We start from the raw sequence: 17266 nt of genomic DNA, 5'->3' as shown, positions 1-17266 counted from the left end.
TTGTTCATGCGTTCCTTCACAAGCGTAGAAACAATTTTCAGTGTTGTTCTCACATCTCTGTAAGGAGAAAATGCATTGGTGAAATGCTCCAATGGATAGAAATAACAGAGCCAAGCAACACCAAGGCATAATACGTAGAGGGAAGTAATGTAAATGTTCATATCTGATTTGTTATAACTGCCCCTTTTCCCTCCTTCCTTCTTGTATATATTGGATGTATTCTCTTTGTATGAGTAAGGTTCTGGACATTCTGTTTCAATGAATAACACCACACATCATTGCTTCATTTCGCACCTTCCATAGCTCATTCCATCATGGTATTAGAGCACAGACACAGCACCTATGCCGCCGCACTCTCCGGCGTCGGCAACACTAATCAGGAAGCACAAGCCGCTATTCCAATCACTCAAACTCTGATGCAAGCAGCTTCCGACGCGATTCCGCAGGGGAATCTATCCAGTCAGACGCCAAGTAGCTTCCAAGCGAATTCTATGCAGGGAGGAAGTGGGGTTCATGTAGCACACTTTTCTTTCCTCGCAACATTTAACTTGTTGGGAAACCTATTTCTCTCTCACGATTTGGTAGATCTTATGTCAGATAAAGCTTCAAAGTTTTTCAATGCCTTGACAGGCGTCGCACAGTGGTTTGGCACTCCAAACATTTCAGACATATTCCCAGGTCTTAGGTGGCTAGACTTGCAGAGTTTAAAAAGGAAGGCTGATAGAGATGTGAGAACAACACTGAAAATTGTTTCTACACTTGTGAAGGAACGCATGAACGAAGACAGACGGGAGAGTGGAAAGAGGCAAGAAAGTCGAGAACCCGCCGGATTCCCTCGCCGTCGCAGCCTTCCCCTTTCCTCGCTGCGTGCTGGACAGAAGTGACAGAACAGCGTGCGGTGATGGTGATGATGATGAATTCAGGGAAATGACGTTTTTACCCCTCAAATTAACTTTCACTTAACTCCAATCTAACGGAAGGACTACAATTGGAAAGATTTTAATAGTCGGGTGGTTAAATTGTCCAAATTAAAAGTCGAGGACCAATTGTGGAAAATCACCATACTCAGAGACCATTGCTGGAATTAACTCTAATCTGGAGTGTTGTGTTATGCTTTCGAGTTCCGCCTCGTTTCTCTCTTGCGATTCCCTTCTCCTCTGTTCTTTGTCTCTCAGATCTCATCTCAGTATATCATCCATCACTCTCTCAAGTCTCACCATCTCCAATCTCCAGTCTCCGCCTCTCAGCTCTCAGTTCTCACACCCTCTCCAACTCTCCGCCGTGGTTCACTGGTTCCGCCTCTCCACCGGAATGCGACTCCGACTTCGGTCCTCTCGGTTCTCGCCTTCGCTCAGGCTCTTAGACACTCAACCCATTCTTGGTGAGTTCTCTCTAACCTATCAATTTCAGTCTTTTAAATTTTAATTTACTCATACGGATAGTCTTTGACGTTCATTCTCTCACACTTTCTTCACAGGAAACCCTAGATCTGCTAAGCACAACGTAGATCTGGGCAGATCTTTGAGGCTTCGACTGGCGGTCCCCTACTCAAAGGGAAAAAACCAAACTTGGCCATAAATATCTAAAAAATCTATGTCTCATTAACAGGTAATTTACTATTTTTTTTGGCTTTTTATTTTCTCGAAAATATATGTTTTGGGTTTTTTAATTATGTTTGGAAAAAAATTCTTTTTTTTTATTAATTTGCCAAATGCTTTTGGTATAATTTCTCTTTTATTAATAGTTTTCGAATACACTATTAGTAGATATAGCCAAGTAGATCAATTTTGATTTGAAAATAAGTAGATCTTACAAATTCATGTGCATTAAGGTTGATTCAAGTGATTTTTCTCCCTTATCTCATTTAAATATTGTAAGTATTGTATATTTGTATTGGTGAAAGAAATACCATTTTGGCTTAGTTGCTTAACTTGCTTTGTTCTCTTTTGTGCTTTGACAAATGAAGTGTGAATTGCTTCTCCCTACTTTTGGAATAGCAATAGCTTGTTTATACTGCAATGCTATTTGAATCTGCAAACCAATCTAATATTACATTATTTTGTCACACCATTTATCTATTTATGTTCTTTCTCTCTTCAAATAACAGTGATATTGGTTCAAATATATGCATGAATTGTCGCACTACAAAATGACACATTGAAATGATATTTATCTCACTTTTCTTCTTTTTATTGTAGCAACATATGGAATTTGAGGAGGGGGAATACAACTTCAACAGCTTTAACTGAACTGACAAGGATTTTTCACTGCTTTTTTTTTTTTTTTTTAAAAAAATTGTTATTTATGCTTCATGTCTCTAATCATTATTTTATTAGATTAGTAAATTGTTGTAATGTTAAAAAAGTTTTTTGTTGTAAATTATTAATTTAGATCTTTTAGGTTTATTTTAGAATTTTATTTTCTTTCTTTATTTTCTCAATGCCTTTTGATGTAATAGGGGGGGTCTTATTACTTTATTTCTAATACTTGTATAACTTTCCAGCTCAGAACATTTAGAAATTTTGATTTTTTAAAAAAGATTTATATTTTTGGGTTTAATCACCCGAACCCGATGTACCTGAATCCAAAAAGAACCCGTTAAATTTGGGTTCAGTTTTGGATTTAAAAACACAGGGCCCGAAAACTTTCGAGTAACATATTTAGGCTCGGGGCGAACCTGAACCTGACCTGTGCCCAACCCATCAAACTGAGCTATTTATTTGTGCATAATGTTTTAGTTGGCTTTATTGCTTAAATGTGTATTCAGTATTCTAAATATTTATTCATTCACAGCCTGACGCGCCTCACGTGTTAATTTTTAAGCCCTTGTTTCTTCCATTTTATTTTATTTTTTTGGATCTGACATGATGTGGGTTGTTGCAGGAGATTTATTTCTCAAATCATTCACCCTACATTTGCTATTATCCTAAGAGCATCCTTATCAGTTGGGATATTAGGGGAGAATGTAAGAGTGATTACGAAAGATAATGTGGGAGGGGAGAAAAAAAAAACTAAAACTGAATTTTTAAATAAAAAAAAATATAACCCAAATGCATGTCAGGTGCGCTTGACGCACAGCCGGGTGCGTGCACGGGGCTTGGTTGTTGCCTTGCTGTTACAAGGCTTTCTCCTTAAATCTCGCTTTCTCCTTAAATCTCTTTCATTTATTTCTTTCCTACATCAATTATTATCTTCAAGAAAGAATTCATCTGACATTATTTTCATATTCTTCTCTATTATGGATGCTCTAAACAAGAGAGAATTCATCTGACATTAACTTCAAAATAGCCACAGATGGTGATGCTTGATCAGTTAAAGTTGTCTAGTTATATTACCCACGCTTCATCGGATGTTTAAATGACAATACACTTAAAACCTAAAAGATGCGCTGGTTATTATTAACAATAAAACGGCACCGTATTACTTGAGCGGGAAACTTTTATCTAATTTTAATTACGAAAGGGATGTGGCTTTATTATTATAGTATAGTAGGATGGATGCGAAGGAACTTGATTGATCCTGGTATGATTTTTTCTCTCTAGAAACGCTTCTTTCCTTTGGCTTTCTGGTTCTTTTTTGGTAAGTTCCGCTGTACGCGTCCTAGCCGTTATGGCGGCCAGCGGCGGTCCGGCGGGCATGCAGACGTCGATGGAGAGCGCCACCCCCCCACCTTCGGATCCCATGGAGGAGGTGGTGACGGATCAACGCTCCCACAAGAAGGCATGCACGTCCAAGCGTTCATTCGCGGAAGCTATAGCATCTCCAGTGCTGTTGAATGGAGACGTACCCCCCATCTCGGACCTTAACGACTGGGCGTTTGAGGACCCAGAATTAGAGCCGGATGGCGACATGAATACGCAACCTAGAGAAGATGGGATCCCAAGAGTCTATATTCCCTTGGCAACAAGAAGGGAGCTTTGCCAGAAGTGGAAGCTCGCCTTGATCATCAGATATCTAGGCAAGAACATCAGTTTCAATGTGTTGAACAAAAGGCTGCCAACGATTTGGGGCCTGCAGGAAAAAATGGAGCTTATCGATATTGGGTACGGCTGTTTCGTGGCTCGTTTTAGCAGCCGAAGGGACTATTTGCATGTCCTCATCGATGGTCCCTGGAAGATATTCGATAACTACCTGGTTGCCCAACGGTGGGTGCCACAGTTTGATCCATCTAAAGCTAAGCTGGCAAAAATGGCCGTGTGGGTGAGACTGCCCAAACTCTTTGTGGAATACTTCAGAGATGACATCATCAAGCAGATCTTGAATAACGTAGGGAAACCGCTGAAACTCGATAGAACCACTACTGCTGTGACCAAGGGGAGGTTCGCCAGAGCTGCGGTGGAAATTGACGTCGACAAACCTCTGGTTTCAGAAATCTGGGTGAATGATCTACTCCACGAGGTGGAATACGAAGGCCTACATGTTTTATGCTTCGGATGTGGCATTGTCGGGCATCGCCAGCAAGCCTGTCCGCAGTCAAAAGCCCCTACGATGCCGGCCGAGAGCACCATGGATCTCAATGCAGAACCAGCGGGGGAGAAGGATGCGGTTCCGGGCTCGGAGCCGGCAGTGCAGCCGCCTCCAGCTGAGACTGCTAGGGCCAAGTACGGTCCGTGGATGGTGGTAACTCGAAAACGCACAGTGGAGGCTGCCAAGAAGAATCACAATCAGAACAAAAGTAAGAATGCAGCTCCCCGTCCCAAAGGTAATCAATTTCAATCCTTGAGTGGCTTGAAAGACTCGAGGGATGACAATCGCCATTTTTCCTCAAATAACAAACAGAAGAAAAAGAACGGTGAAAGCGGGAAAGGTAAGTCTCCTATCTCTGTTCCTTCACGTCCGCCAACTCCCCCTGACAAGGGATTGGCCCACACACCTAACCTGATGGCTGCGCAGGAGGCTCGGTCGACGGCGCCACATTCCTCCGGCCAAGTTGGCGGAGGCCGTGGGGGCTCTCGCACGACCTTCCGAGGCGGTTCTAGAAGGGTGGGTAGAAGTGGGATGATAGGTAATTCTGTTTTGTTTGACGCTAGCAGTTTTGCTCCGGGTGAAAGTTCTGGCCTTGGTGCATCAACTTCACCCTTCCAGTTTGGGGGCTTGAATGCCACCTTTGCTGGTTTTGGCTTTGGGGGTTTGGATAGTCAACATCCGGTCGCCATGACATGTTTCACGCCGGGAGAAGGTGGTTATCAAACTTCTCCGCCTACCGATATCTCTCAATGATTGCCATCTCCTGGAATTGTAGGGGTGTTGTCAATGGGCGTGTAAGAAAGCATGTAAAAGAGCTTTTACGCTCGTCCAAAGCTGATATCCTTTGTCTCCTGGAGATCCGTTCCCCCAGAGTTGAGGGAATGGTTAATATGGCTAGTTCTATGGGATTCACTAATCATTTTTTAGTTGAGCCCATTGGTTTTGCAGGTGGTTTGCTCCTCTTCTGAAAACAGGGGCAAACAGATTTACAGGTTGTTAAACACTCTTCTCAGGCGATTCATACGAAGGTGGATGGAGGACACGTCACCTTTTCTTATGTTAGACCCAACCTTTTGGCCAAGTCTAGATTCTGGGAGGAATGTAAACTGTTCAGTAACTCTATTCAAGGCCCTTGGATCCTCATGGGCGATCTAAACGACATAGCTATGGTAGAAGAACAATGGGGAAGTGAGTTTATTAACATCCCGGGTATGCAAAGGTTCACCGATGCATTTAGCAACTGTGGTCTCATAGACCCGGGATCAGTTGGTACCAAATTCACTTGGTGCCGCTTTGTGGGTAACCGAGTTACTCAGATGCGCCGGATTGATAGAGTTCTTTGGAATATGGATGCTCAGTTGGCCTTTCCCGAAGCCAAAGTTGTAATCCTTCCACGGCTTCACTCTGATCACAACCCAATCCTTTTCATGGATGCAGCGGGTTCACCGCCGGATAGAAACCTCCGTCCTTTCCGGTTCGAGGCAGCTTGGCTTAATAGAGATGACTATGGTCTGATTTGGAAAAATGCCACGAATGGAGGTGATCAAGAAATTGTAAACATCCTTGGCGATATCACTGAAAAAAGCAAAGCCTGGAATCGTGATGTGTTTGGTAATATTTTTAAACGAAAGCGTGATCTCGAGGCCAGAATTCGGGGTATCCAATCCAATCCCTACTATGCTACCTCGAGGGGTCTCCAGGCCTTGGAAAAACGGCTTGCAGCTAACCTCAATCAGGTGCTTGACCAGGAAGAGACTCTCTGGTTCCAAAAGTCAAGGGCCAACTGGATTAAAGAGGGGGATAGAAACACTCGGTTCTATCATAACTCTGCCATTATTAGAAGAAACAGAAACATAATCAGGTTCCTCAAAATAAACGGTAATTGGACTGATGATAATACTACTCTTTCTAACCATATCACTTCGTTCTTTGCTTCGCTTTTTGACAGAATTGGCAGCAGTGGGAGCTCAAATCTGGTTCGGATTGCAGAGAGTTGTAAGATTTCGAGACAACAAGCCAGCCAATTGTCCCGGAGTGCCACGATGGAGGAAGTTAGGAAAGTAGCCTTTGGTATGAAAAAATTTGGAAGCCCCGGTCCAGATGGTATCCCGGCGATTTTTTATCAACATTTTTGGGAAGATATTGGGCCAACTCTTACGGGGCTAGTCAACCGGGCTCTGAGCACTAGCAAAGTCCCGACTTCACTTCTGCGGGCTTTTATTACTCTTATTCCCAAAAAGGATGTCCCGGAGACAGCCTCCGACTTCAGGCCCATTACTTTGCTGAATGTGAACTTCAAAGTTGTTTCAAAAGTTCTAGTCAACCGTATGAGACCCATTATGTGTCGGCTTATTGGGCCTCACCAAAACAGCTTCCTCCCGGGCCGCTCAACCTTGGATAACGTGATTCTTACACAAGAAGTCATCCACACGATGAATAAGAAGAATGGTAAGAAAGGTCTTATGGTCTTCAAAGTGGATCTCTAGAAGGCCTATGATAGTGTGGATTGGTCCTTCCTTGAAGAAACCCTTGATGGATTTGGTTTTCCCAGAAGCATCACTCAGCTCATTCTCTTCTCTCTTAGTGAGAGTGACATTTCTATTCTTTGGAATGGTGGACGCCTGCCCTCCTTTTCCCCGGGTCGTGGGCTCCGTCAGGGGGACCCGCTTGCCCCGTACCTCTTTAACTTGATTATGGAAAGACTGGCCTTTGACATCCAAAAAGAAGTAGCTGCGCATAACTGGAAGCCCTTATCGGTGTCTAGAGGCGGTATTGGTATCTCTCACCTTTTCTTCGCAGACGATCTTTTGCTCTTTGGTGAAGCATCGACACAACAAGCTAAGGTGATGATGGACTGCCTTAACAAGTTCAGTCACGCCTCCGGCCTAAAGGTAAATCTCTCTAAGTCCCAAATTTTTTTCTCTCCCAATACTTATGCAGGGATCAAAAGAGACATTGGAGAGCACACAGGAATCCCGGTAACATCCTCGTTAGGTACCTATCTCGGGATCCCCCTTCTTCACAAGAGGGTTTCCAAGACGACCTTCTCATCCGTTATTGATAAGATGCGAAGAAAGTTAGCTAACTGGAAAGCTAGTACCCTGAGCATGGCAGGTAGAAGGGTTTTGGTCCAGTCCTCTCTAGCCACAACCCCAACCTATATCATGCAATCCATGGCGTTACCGGTAAGTACTTGTAATAGTATTGACAAGATTTGCAGGAACTTTTTATGGGGGCACTCTGAAGACTCTAGAAAGGTTCATTCAGTCAGCTGGTCGGAGGTGTGTGCACCACGAGACAAGGGGGGGTTGGGTTTAAGGCAAGCCCAAGTGGTTAATAAAGCCTTCCTCACTAAGCTTGCGTGGCAAATGGTTTCCAATAAAGATAAACTCTGGGTCCAGATCATGACTCAGAAATACATAAAAGATGGGAACTTCTTCTCGGTTGGCACTCCCAATAATTGCTCCTGGGGATGGAGAAGTATTATCAAAGGACGCCAAATTCTCCAACAAGGCGTTAAATGGAAGATTGGTAATGGTAACACCCTCAACTTTTGGCACGACCACTGGGTTAGGGACGCCCCGCTTGCTTCTCTCCCAAATATTGTGCCTCCCCATGATGTGGCACAACAAAAAGTTAGTCACTATATCTCCGCAAATAGAACCTGGAACATCAGATCCTGCTCCGAGTTGCTGCCGTCCTCTGTAGTCAACTCTATTCGGGCGGTCCCGATCAGCATCAACAGCGAGCAACAAGATACCCTTTCGTGGCCTCTTTCAGGTACGGGACTTTTTTCTGTTAAATCAGCATACTCTTTAATTGCAGGTCATAGCGGGGAGTCTACTGATCAAGGCTGGATGTGGAATCTGAAATGCATGGAAAAAATAAAAATTTTCATTTGGAAAATTATCAACAACGGGGTCCTTGTTAATGCCGAAAGGAAACACCGAGGCCTCACCAACGATGATTCCTGCCCAAGATGTGTGAGGGAACAAGAATCGCTTGACCACCTCTTCCGTAGATGCGAGTTGGCAGTTGAATGCTGGAATCTCTGCAACCCTCCGGCTTACTTTGATGCAATCTCCACCCGCTCCCTGACAAGCTGGATCAAAAATTCTGGTTGTTCATCGCCACCTTCTTCCAGTGACATCAACTGGAGCATCTTCTTCCCTCACATGCTGTGGAACCTTTGGAAAGCAAGGAATGACCTCGTGTTCAACCATAATGATGTTCCAGCGGGGGAAATCTGTAGACGAGCTGCACACCAGACTGAAGAAGCGAAGCACCACCTGCTTAAACATGGAGGCCCGATCATAGGGAGACAGATTTGGGTTCACTGGTCACCACCACCGCTAGGATGGACGAAGCTTAACTCGGATGGCTCTAGGAGAACTTGCTCCGGTATGGCCAGTGCTGGAGGTCTGCTTTGTGATCATCTTGGTAACTGGATTAGGGGGTTTACCTCTAAGATTGGCATTACGAACAGTTTCATTGCTGAGCTCTGGGGTCTCCGAGAGGGGCTTATTATGGCTAAAAATGAGAGGATCTTGAATATTATTATAGAATCGGATTCAGAAGCTCTTGTTCAGGCTCTTCGCATGGACTCGAGATCCAGTCCGGAGGCAGATACCTTGATTCTGGACTGCAAAGCCTTAATGGAAGGTTTCCTCAACCATGAACTCCGGCATGTCCTCCGGGAAGGCAATCAAAGTGCTGACTACCTAGCGAACTTGGGGCATGACAAACCGTGGGGAACATCATTGCTGGACTCCCCACCCCCAGATATGATCTCTTTGCTTGCTCGTGATGCCAATGGCGTGACAACTAGAAGAATTGCTTAGTTTCTTGGGACTCAATGTCCCTCAATCTCACCAAAAAAAAAAAAAAATTATAGTATAGTAGGATAGGTATAGTATTAGCTCAAAGTTCATTGGTGCATCGATGCATGTATTGATGTATAGGTTAAGAAAGAAATTTAGTAATTTTTTCTCTTGCAAGGAGGTTCAGTGAATTACCTTTAATTTTGCCTTAATTAATGCTTCCATAAAAGTTAATTAAATAATGATTTGCTTTGTCTATGATTCAAAATTAGTGAGGATTATGTGGTATTAGCTCTTTTTAATGTGTAATAATTACAATAATTATTTCAGCATGAAAGCAAATCAATAAATTTGCATCCCTAACTATCAATATTTAACCTTTATGACTAACTTAATTAGTACCTAATTAGTATATTTAGTTGTCTACATATATATATTAACTATCAATATTTAACCTTCATGGCTAACTTAATTAGTACCTAAGTATATATATATATATATATATATATATATATATATATATATATATATATTAATATTTAACCTTTATGACTAACTTAATTAGTACCTAATTAGTATAAATTAGTACCTAATTAGTATATTTAGTTGTCTACATATATATATTAACTATCAATATTTAACCTTCATGGCTAACTTAATTAGTACCTAAGTATATATATATATATATATATATATATATATATATATATATATATATATTAATACTTAACCTTCATGACTAACTTAATTAGTACCTAATTAGTATATTTAGTTGTGTCATAGAAGAGATCAACAAATCTTATTATAAAAGGGTATTATATGCCACTCTTAATGACCAACCTTCATTACTAGAGTTTTTATTCCAAAAAAAATGAATAGGTTTGTGTTTGTGGTTCTTCTTCTTTGTTTGAAAGTGAGTGATGCCATCTGTTCAAATTTGAATTCACATATGCAACTATCTAAGCTTCCTCTCCTTCCTCCCCCTCCCCCTCCCTCTCCACCTCCACCTCCACCTCCACCTCCACCTCCACATTGGCATGGGTTTCATTTATCACTGTTTTGGCCTCCGGGCTATTGTAGAGTTATAATGAGTGCACATGTGAACTGTATATATGCTAAAATAAGAGAGGATTTCACTATTCATGGCCTTTGGCCACAAGTTACGCAAGGTCAAAATCTTCCAACGGCACCGTTATATAATCCTAACTTGGTAAAATTATTATTATTATTATTATTATTATTATTATTATTATTATTATTATTTAACATGGTACACCTGTTTTTAGTGAACTTTCCAGAAACAATTTCAAAAAAAAAAAAGAAAATATTGATATATATATATATATATATATATATATATATATATATATATATATATATATAAAATTTATATTAATTTATAAACTCAATTCTTAGCCATTTACATGTAAACTTTGATTGGTTTATACATTTTGTAGTAATTAATTTTTTATTTTAAATGGCATTTGCAGATGTATCCAAACTTGCTGTCCAGATTAAATCGCTTTTGGTTAGACTATTATGGGAATTACAATAACAGGTTTTGGAGGTACGAGTGGAATACTCATGGCATGCTCTCAAATAATCTACTCCCCCAAGTAGATTATTTTGAAAAGACCGTACAGTTATATATTGCATACAATATAACTACTATCCTTGCACGCGGGAAAATTTTCCCAGACAATAGTGCACCTACAACCGTTACTAGTATTTTGGGGGCATTCAGTCAAATTCAGGTTAAGCGGGGATTCACTAATATTAGGCGTCCAGCGGTTATATGCCGGACAGCTTCTAATGGTAGGACGTATATAACAGAAATAAGGTTTTGTTACGACGTTTCGGCTACTAATTTAGTAGATTGTAGTGTAGGAAGTTCTAATTCATGCACTGACCAAAATTCGGCCAATATGCTATATATTTATTTGAAAAGGAAATGAAGTATTATTTTCATTTGCCTTGTTTTCATTTTGGAATTTTATTTTGGCAAGCAGGGCGCGGAGCCAGAATTTTTGTTCAGTGAGGACGGAACATTACAACAAAATAGATAGTTTGAAAAAAAATGAAACACTTAAAAAAAGTATAATCATAAATATTATTGGATATGAGTAAAAAATAAAACATATCAAAACTTTATAAAAATATTAATAACAAAATATGAAACCTATAAAATACATCTCATTATTAATATAAAAGAATGTTATATATATATATATATATATATATATATATATATATATATATATATATATATATATTGCTCACTACTAATAATAGTTAGTAAAATGTCATAAAAATTACATTAACCCGAGTAGGACTCAAACCCTAGACCTTTCCAAAGCACAACCACGTCTGAGGGCTCAACGCGATGGCGGTATGCCGCTTCGGATCGGCACGTGCATTCCCGCTCATTGCATTCACTGGAAAGCATGGTGGAAAAAATGGACTCGCCGGAGAAGAAAAAAAGAGTAGTGAAATGATTAAAATACTCTAATTATTTTGTTTATTAATATTTTTCAATCACATTTGACCGATAATTTGGCCGGCGTGGTCAAAATTGAAAAAAATTGCATAGTCAAGGTACTAAATTAACATTTTTGAAAAAATATAAATTCAATAGTCAGTGGATCAAAATTGAAATTTAAAATTATTATAAAGTTGTTATAAGTACATATTATATGGACATTATGAACATTCAATACAAAATGGATGTAACGGTCATGGCATTATTATTACCACCATTATTATTTGGTGTTACATATTGTATTTATATATATGTTGTATCATTGTATTGAGAAGTTGGTTGGAATGAGAATGATACATTACATTGTCCCTTTACTTTCATGCTGCTCTTTGTCTCTTTGTCTCAATTCACCGGTTAGGAGCTAACAGGCCAACGGGCTAGTCAATTACAATAAAAGTTTCTGGTAATGCACTATTTTGCATCAGCTTAAGCCTTGGCATATTCTTCTTTATTTGCAGACTGCAAATAGTTAGCTTCAATTCTTATGGGACAGTTGGTGGACCTAGAAAAGAACTAACTTGCAAACCTGAAATCAGCACCTGGGAGCAAAGGGTGAAACTGATAATAGAAACGTTCCAGACCACAAACCTGAAATAAACAATTGGGTGCAGAATGAAATGAAAACTGCTGATCGGAGGAATGGTCAGATGCACACACCTGGACTAGCACTACACCAAATATGGCATTTAGCGGCGGTTAAAAACCGTCACTATTGCGTTCCCCGGCGGTTATCCAAACGCGTCTAAATAGTGTGTCACGAAGACTTTAGCAACGATTTTTTACAACCGCGAAAATTAGTTCGTCAATCATTTAGCGGCGATTTTTACTACATTTAGCGGCGGTTCGTGAATCACCGCGAAAAATTAATCATTTTTTTTTTGTTAACTTTTAGCGACATTTATATAACTGCCGGTAAACATTTTATTTAATTTTACTGTAAATATTAGCGGCAGTTATACAACCGCCGCTAAAATATAATTTTATTTTATTTTTACCATAAATATTAGCGGCAGTTTTAATAAAACCGCCGCTAAAATATATTTTTATTTTTTAAAATTGTTTTCTTATTTAATAATTGTGACATTTTTGAACTGCCACTAAATTTTTCATTTTATTTTTTATGATTCTCATTAATTTTTTTTTTAATATAATTCCCTACATTCAAATTTGCATTGCAACCACAAACAAATTCATATACACATTCAATTTAAAAGAAAATCAATTATAACAAATATTTGTCAAATAATAATATCAAACAATATTCAAGTACAAAAGTCTACATATTCAAGTACTGGAAGTCTACAGAACTAGCTCAACTTCTCCAGAGATATGCTCACTCCGGACTAAATCAACCAAAAATTGTGAAACATACTTTTTAAAAGTATCGCCTTCCAAACTACATACTCAAATTATGTAATGCAGAAAGAATTAAAGGAGTCATAGCTACCAATTCTTCCTTCTTGGCTGAACCCAATGGGGGAGTCCACTGAAGCTTTGGCTTGTTGACTGCTTGATGCTGTACAGAGCTCAACCCAGAATAATCCAAATAAAGATTGATGACCACTTTCTTCATTTGATACCTACATTACAAAATGTAGTTTACAAATCCATTAATAAAAAAGATATTAACAAAATCAAAAGCAATTCATAATCTGTATTTTAAAAAATAGAAAGATGGTGACTACATACCATAAAATAAAATACATATTAATAACATACATTTTTCAATTATACCTCAAACCCTTAGGATGTGTCAAAATCTGAACCATAGCCCTTCCAATGTATCTAGGAAAAAATAGAAAGCACATAAGGTTTAGAGACATTGTATTTGAGGCCTTTCTAAAGAAGATAGCAACTCACATGAGTTTCAAATGTACCTTAAAATATAGTATAGTCCAAACTTTTTAATATTAGGACTATATTATCCATATTAGACTAGAACTATATTATTCGTGTTAGACTAGGATTCTATCTAGCATATCTATATATTCGCTCCCTGTACTCTCAGACATTATTATTGAATACAACACAATTATATTCTCATCTGGTATCAGTTAGCTAGGGTTATTATGAGGGCCAAAATAACGTGAAGCACAGACCAAAATAATTTCTTGTAAAGACACGACGTCACCTCGCTTCGTAGCAATAGCCGATGGCATCAAACCAAGATACACCGTATGAGAAGCAGTCCAGTGAACGACGTGGCATTGATGATCCCTGTCAAATTTGTAAACGTTTTGGTCACACGGGAGCCAATTGTTTTTGGCGCTATGATGATCCTTGTCAAATTTATAAACGTTTTGGTCACACGGGAGCCAATTATTTTTGGCGCTATGATGATCCTTGTCAAATTTGTAAATGTTTTGGTCACACGGGAGCCAACTGTTTTCGGCGTTATTCAGGGGCTCTGAGTTTTCAGGCTAATGTGGCCGTCTCTGGTGATAATGGTGATTCCAACGGTCCTCATCAGGGGTTCCCTGACACTGGTGCTACAAATCATGCTACGCCTGATTCTTCTTTGATGACTTCTGCAACACGTTATGATGGCCCGGAGACTCTGCGAGTCGGCAGTGGTACATGTTTGCCTATTGTTAATGTTGGTTCCGCTTCGTTAGCTATTGATTCTATGTCTTTTAAGTTACATGATGTTTTACATGTCCCTAGTCTCTCTTCTTCTCACTGTAAGACTTTCCCATATGGGCCTTAATTATGTGGTGCAAGTGGACTAGGCCCATTAAGTAATTGGTTGGACTGGACATCAGGTTAAGTCTGTATTCCACCCATATGCCTATATAAACCCTGTATTGATGGGATACAGGACACATTCATTATATAGCATAAAGTTATGGTACTCATACTGCTCAGAAAATACCAGTACACCATCTAGGGTTCTGAGTCAAGTATGAGACAAAACGGCTAACCATATTCTGCAGATCTACCGTTCAAGAGGCAACACAATATGATATCAACAATGGCTGGAGATCTACAGTGCTTCCGCTTCCGCTGTTACGAGTTAAGTTTCTCGTAGATTATGCTCTGTATATTTAAATCTCACATTTGGTATCAAAGCCTTTATAATCTCTGCTTGGTTGATTGTTTTGACTAAAACAATATTAATGTTATGTACATCAAGTTTAGTATATGCTTCGGTTTTCAATTACATTCATCAAAATATGCATATGAAAGATATCTTTTGATATAATTAAGCAAAATATTATGTATATTTTGAATGAATTATTTTTAATTGGTTTAACCGTTTAAGACGGTTAAAAATTAATTTTAGTTGATTTTGAACTACTAATTCAATTTCAACATTAAGAAGGATTTTAATTTTTCTGAAATTTGTGCCTGAAATTATTTATTTGCCGATTCACTTGCTGAAATTGTGCGCTGGAGAATCATCGTTTGTTTCGCCGGATTTTTTTTTTCTGGCGAATTGATTTAATATACGAGTCCGACGGAGAGGCAGGCGGCATAGGCAACTTGATGCGGCTTTAGAAACTTGATGCAATCTTGCTACTGCAATTGGTACATTTCCTATTAAAGCAATTTACTTTTATATTTATTCACCATATATATTTATTGGCCTTATTTCATAATTAATTTTACTTATTAAATTTTGGTAAATAGAAATAATGTGGTTTAAATATTTCCATATCAGTATTTTAATTTAATATTGATATGCATATTAAATTTCCTGAAGTATTGCAATTTATTTAGGACTTATGGGTTAATATATATTAATATATAAAAATCCAAGTATGCTATGTATATTCATAAATTATTTTATTATAATTGTACATTCATAAAAGCATGCATTAAAGTTGGATTAACATATTATTACATAGTTTCTATATTAAATGTCATTCAATTTTTAGGATCCTTAGGCCAATATTTGACATTATGGTCTATTAAGACAGCTTGTTTGGTTTCTCATTTAATTTTGAGCATATTTTAGTCCTATATTTCACTTGGGACTTTAAAACATATCTTAGACAAGCTATTTGAGACCTATCTTGGGTCATTAAAGTATGGATCCCACCATTTTGATTGATATTTTAATAATAATTATAACTATTTTATTTTGACTTATAACATGTTTATTATGGTAATAATATTGATTATTATGCATAACATGTTCACTAAGTCTTAATTATTACTAACTACCATATTATGTTAATGGTATTAATTATTAAGTTTGGATATATTTCAGTACTAGACCATTTTATATCCATGTCATAACTCACTTGGACCATTGAGTTTATGAGTCTAATTTGAGTGATTAAGTGCTATAATTATTATATTGGGTCTATTTATGAGCCATTAAGAATTTAAGGATTATAATTGATATTTTGGCCATTAAGAATTACAACTATTGTTTAAGTTGATTATATATATTTTAATCTATCAATAGTTTTCAGGGCATTAATAATAATATTAATTCCTTTAATGATATAGTAAGCAATATAGTTGGTATATTGTCTTTACAATGGTAATTTGATTATTACTATAATTTCAGTCTCCCTGAAAGACATTATAGTCTTGGTTAATTAATTATTATGTGGTAATATGAGATTGGCATTCAGTATCCCCTTAATTATGATTTTGCCATTTATTAAGTTATATTTGACATTATTAATTACTATTATTAAGTTTAGGGGCTAATCTCGTTTATTACCTTTCATAGTAATTATTATTTCTTGGTAATCTATTATGTTTGGAAAGATTACCTGTTTAGTGTTTATTGTTACGTGACGTTACATTGAGGTTACTGACGATGAAGATGGGAGAATATAGCACTATGGGAGATGCAATTTGCATCATTAAGGTTAGTCATTAAGTTTTATCATTATTTATTTTTGGTAATTAGTTCTATAGTTATAGTTTGACTGCTATAATTTTGAAATTGCCACATTTTATTTCCTTAAGAAAAATGGAAATATTAAAGAATGTATATTACCATACTTTGGTTGTTATTACCAAATATTAATGGTGATTAAAATGTTATTTATTAGCATTAATATTTTAATGATAACATTATTATTATGGTTTATTTATGAATCCTAAATTGTTTCCAATTATATTTAAGTGGCAATGTTTCAGATAAGAATTTTTTTTAGGCAACTACTGACTATTGCCATTATTGTACATTTATTCCATAGTTCATTCAGTCTTTGAATTATGATTAATGTTTTTGCCCATATTTTGTTAAGTATGAATAAATGAATATTTGGTGTATTTTCATACTCTTTAGATTGTTTTATGCATTTGATCACATTAACAGGGCGTTTGGTTGGAGGGATTTTAAATTCCCTTCCCACTTAATTCCCACCTAATTCCAAAGACCATTAAATTCCGTAGTTTGGTTGGAGGGAATTGCAATTCCATGGAATTGCAATTCCCCCATTTTCATGGAATTAAAATCCCATGTCCCCTGGTA

General features: G+C 37.9%; 3 protein-coding genes and 1 long non-coding RNA gene across 4 annotated transcripts; all 4 read left to right on the top strand.

The window, feature by feature from the left end:
* The first annotated feature begins 314 nt into the window (after positions 1-314).
* Positions 315-884, top strand: LOC109159131 (cytochrome P450 76A2-like). The gene has a single exon (XM_019307159.1). The coding sequence runs from the start codon at positions 315-317 to the stop codon at positions 882-884; it is 570 nt and encodes a 189-aa protein (XP_019162704.1).
* Positions 885-1455: 571 nt separating this feature from the next.
* On the top strand, positions 1456-2416 carry LOC109159475. Its single transcript, XR_002050583.1, has 2 exons — positions 1456-1608; positions 2199-2416. It is a non-coding gene; the product is annotated as an uncharacterized LOC109159475 (long non-coding RNA).
* Positions 2417-5216: 2800 nt separating this feature from the next.
* Positions 5217-6953, top strand: LOC109159124. The gene is made up of 2 exons (XM_019307151.1): positions 5217-5351; positions 5442-6953. Exons 1-2 carry the CDS (start codon positions 5217-5219, stop codon positions 6951-6953), a joined length of 1647 nt encoding a protein of 548 aa, XP_019162696.1.
* Positions 6954-10178: 3225 nt separating this feature from the next.
* LOC109159463 (ribonuclease MC-like) lies at positions 10179-11257 on the top strand. The gene is made up of 2 exons (XM_019307566.1): positions 10179-10497; positions 10778-11257. Exons 1-2 carry the CDS (start codon positions 10237-10239, stop codon positions 11240-11242), a joined length of 726 nt encoding a protein of 241 aa, XP_019163111.1. The 5' UTR covers positions 10179-10236; the 3' UTR covers positions 11243-11257.
* The last annotated feature ends 6009 nt before the right edge of the window (positions 11258-17266 follow it).

This window comes from Ipomoea nil, unplaced genomic scaffold, assembly GCF_001879475.1.
Source record: "Ipomoea nil cultivar Tokyo-kokei standard unplaced genomic scaffold, Asagao_1.1 scaffold0302, whole genome shotgun sequence".
Classification (NCBI taxonomy): Eukaryota; Viridiplantae; Streptophyta; class Magnoliopsida; order Solanales; family Convolvulaceae; genus Ipomoea; species Ipomoea nil.
This window is presented reverse-complemented; position numbering and strand designations above follow the sequence as displayed.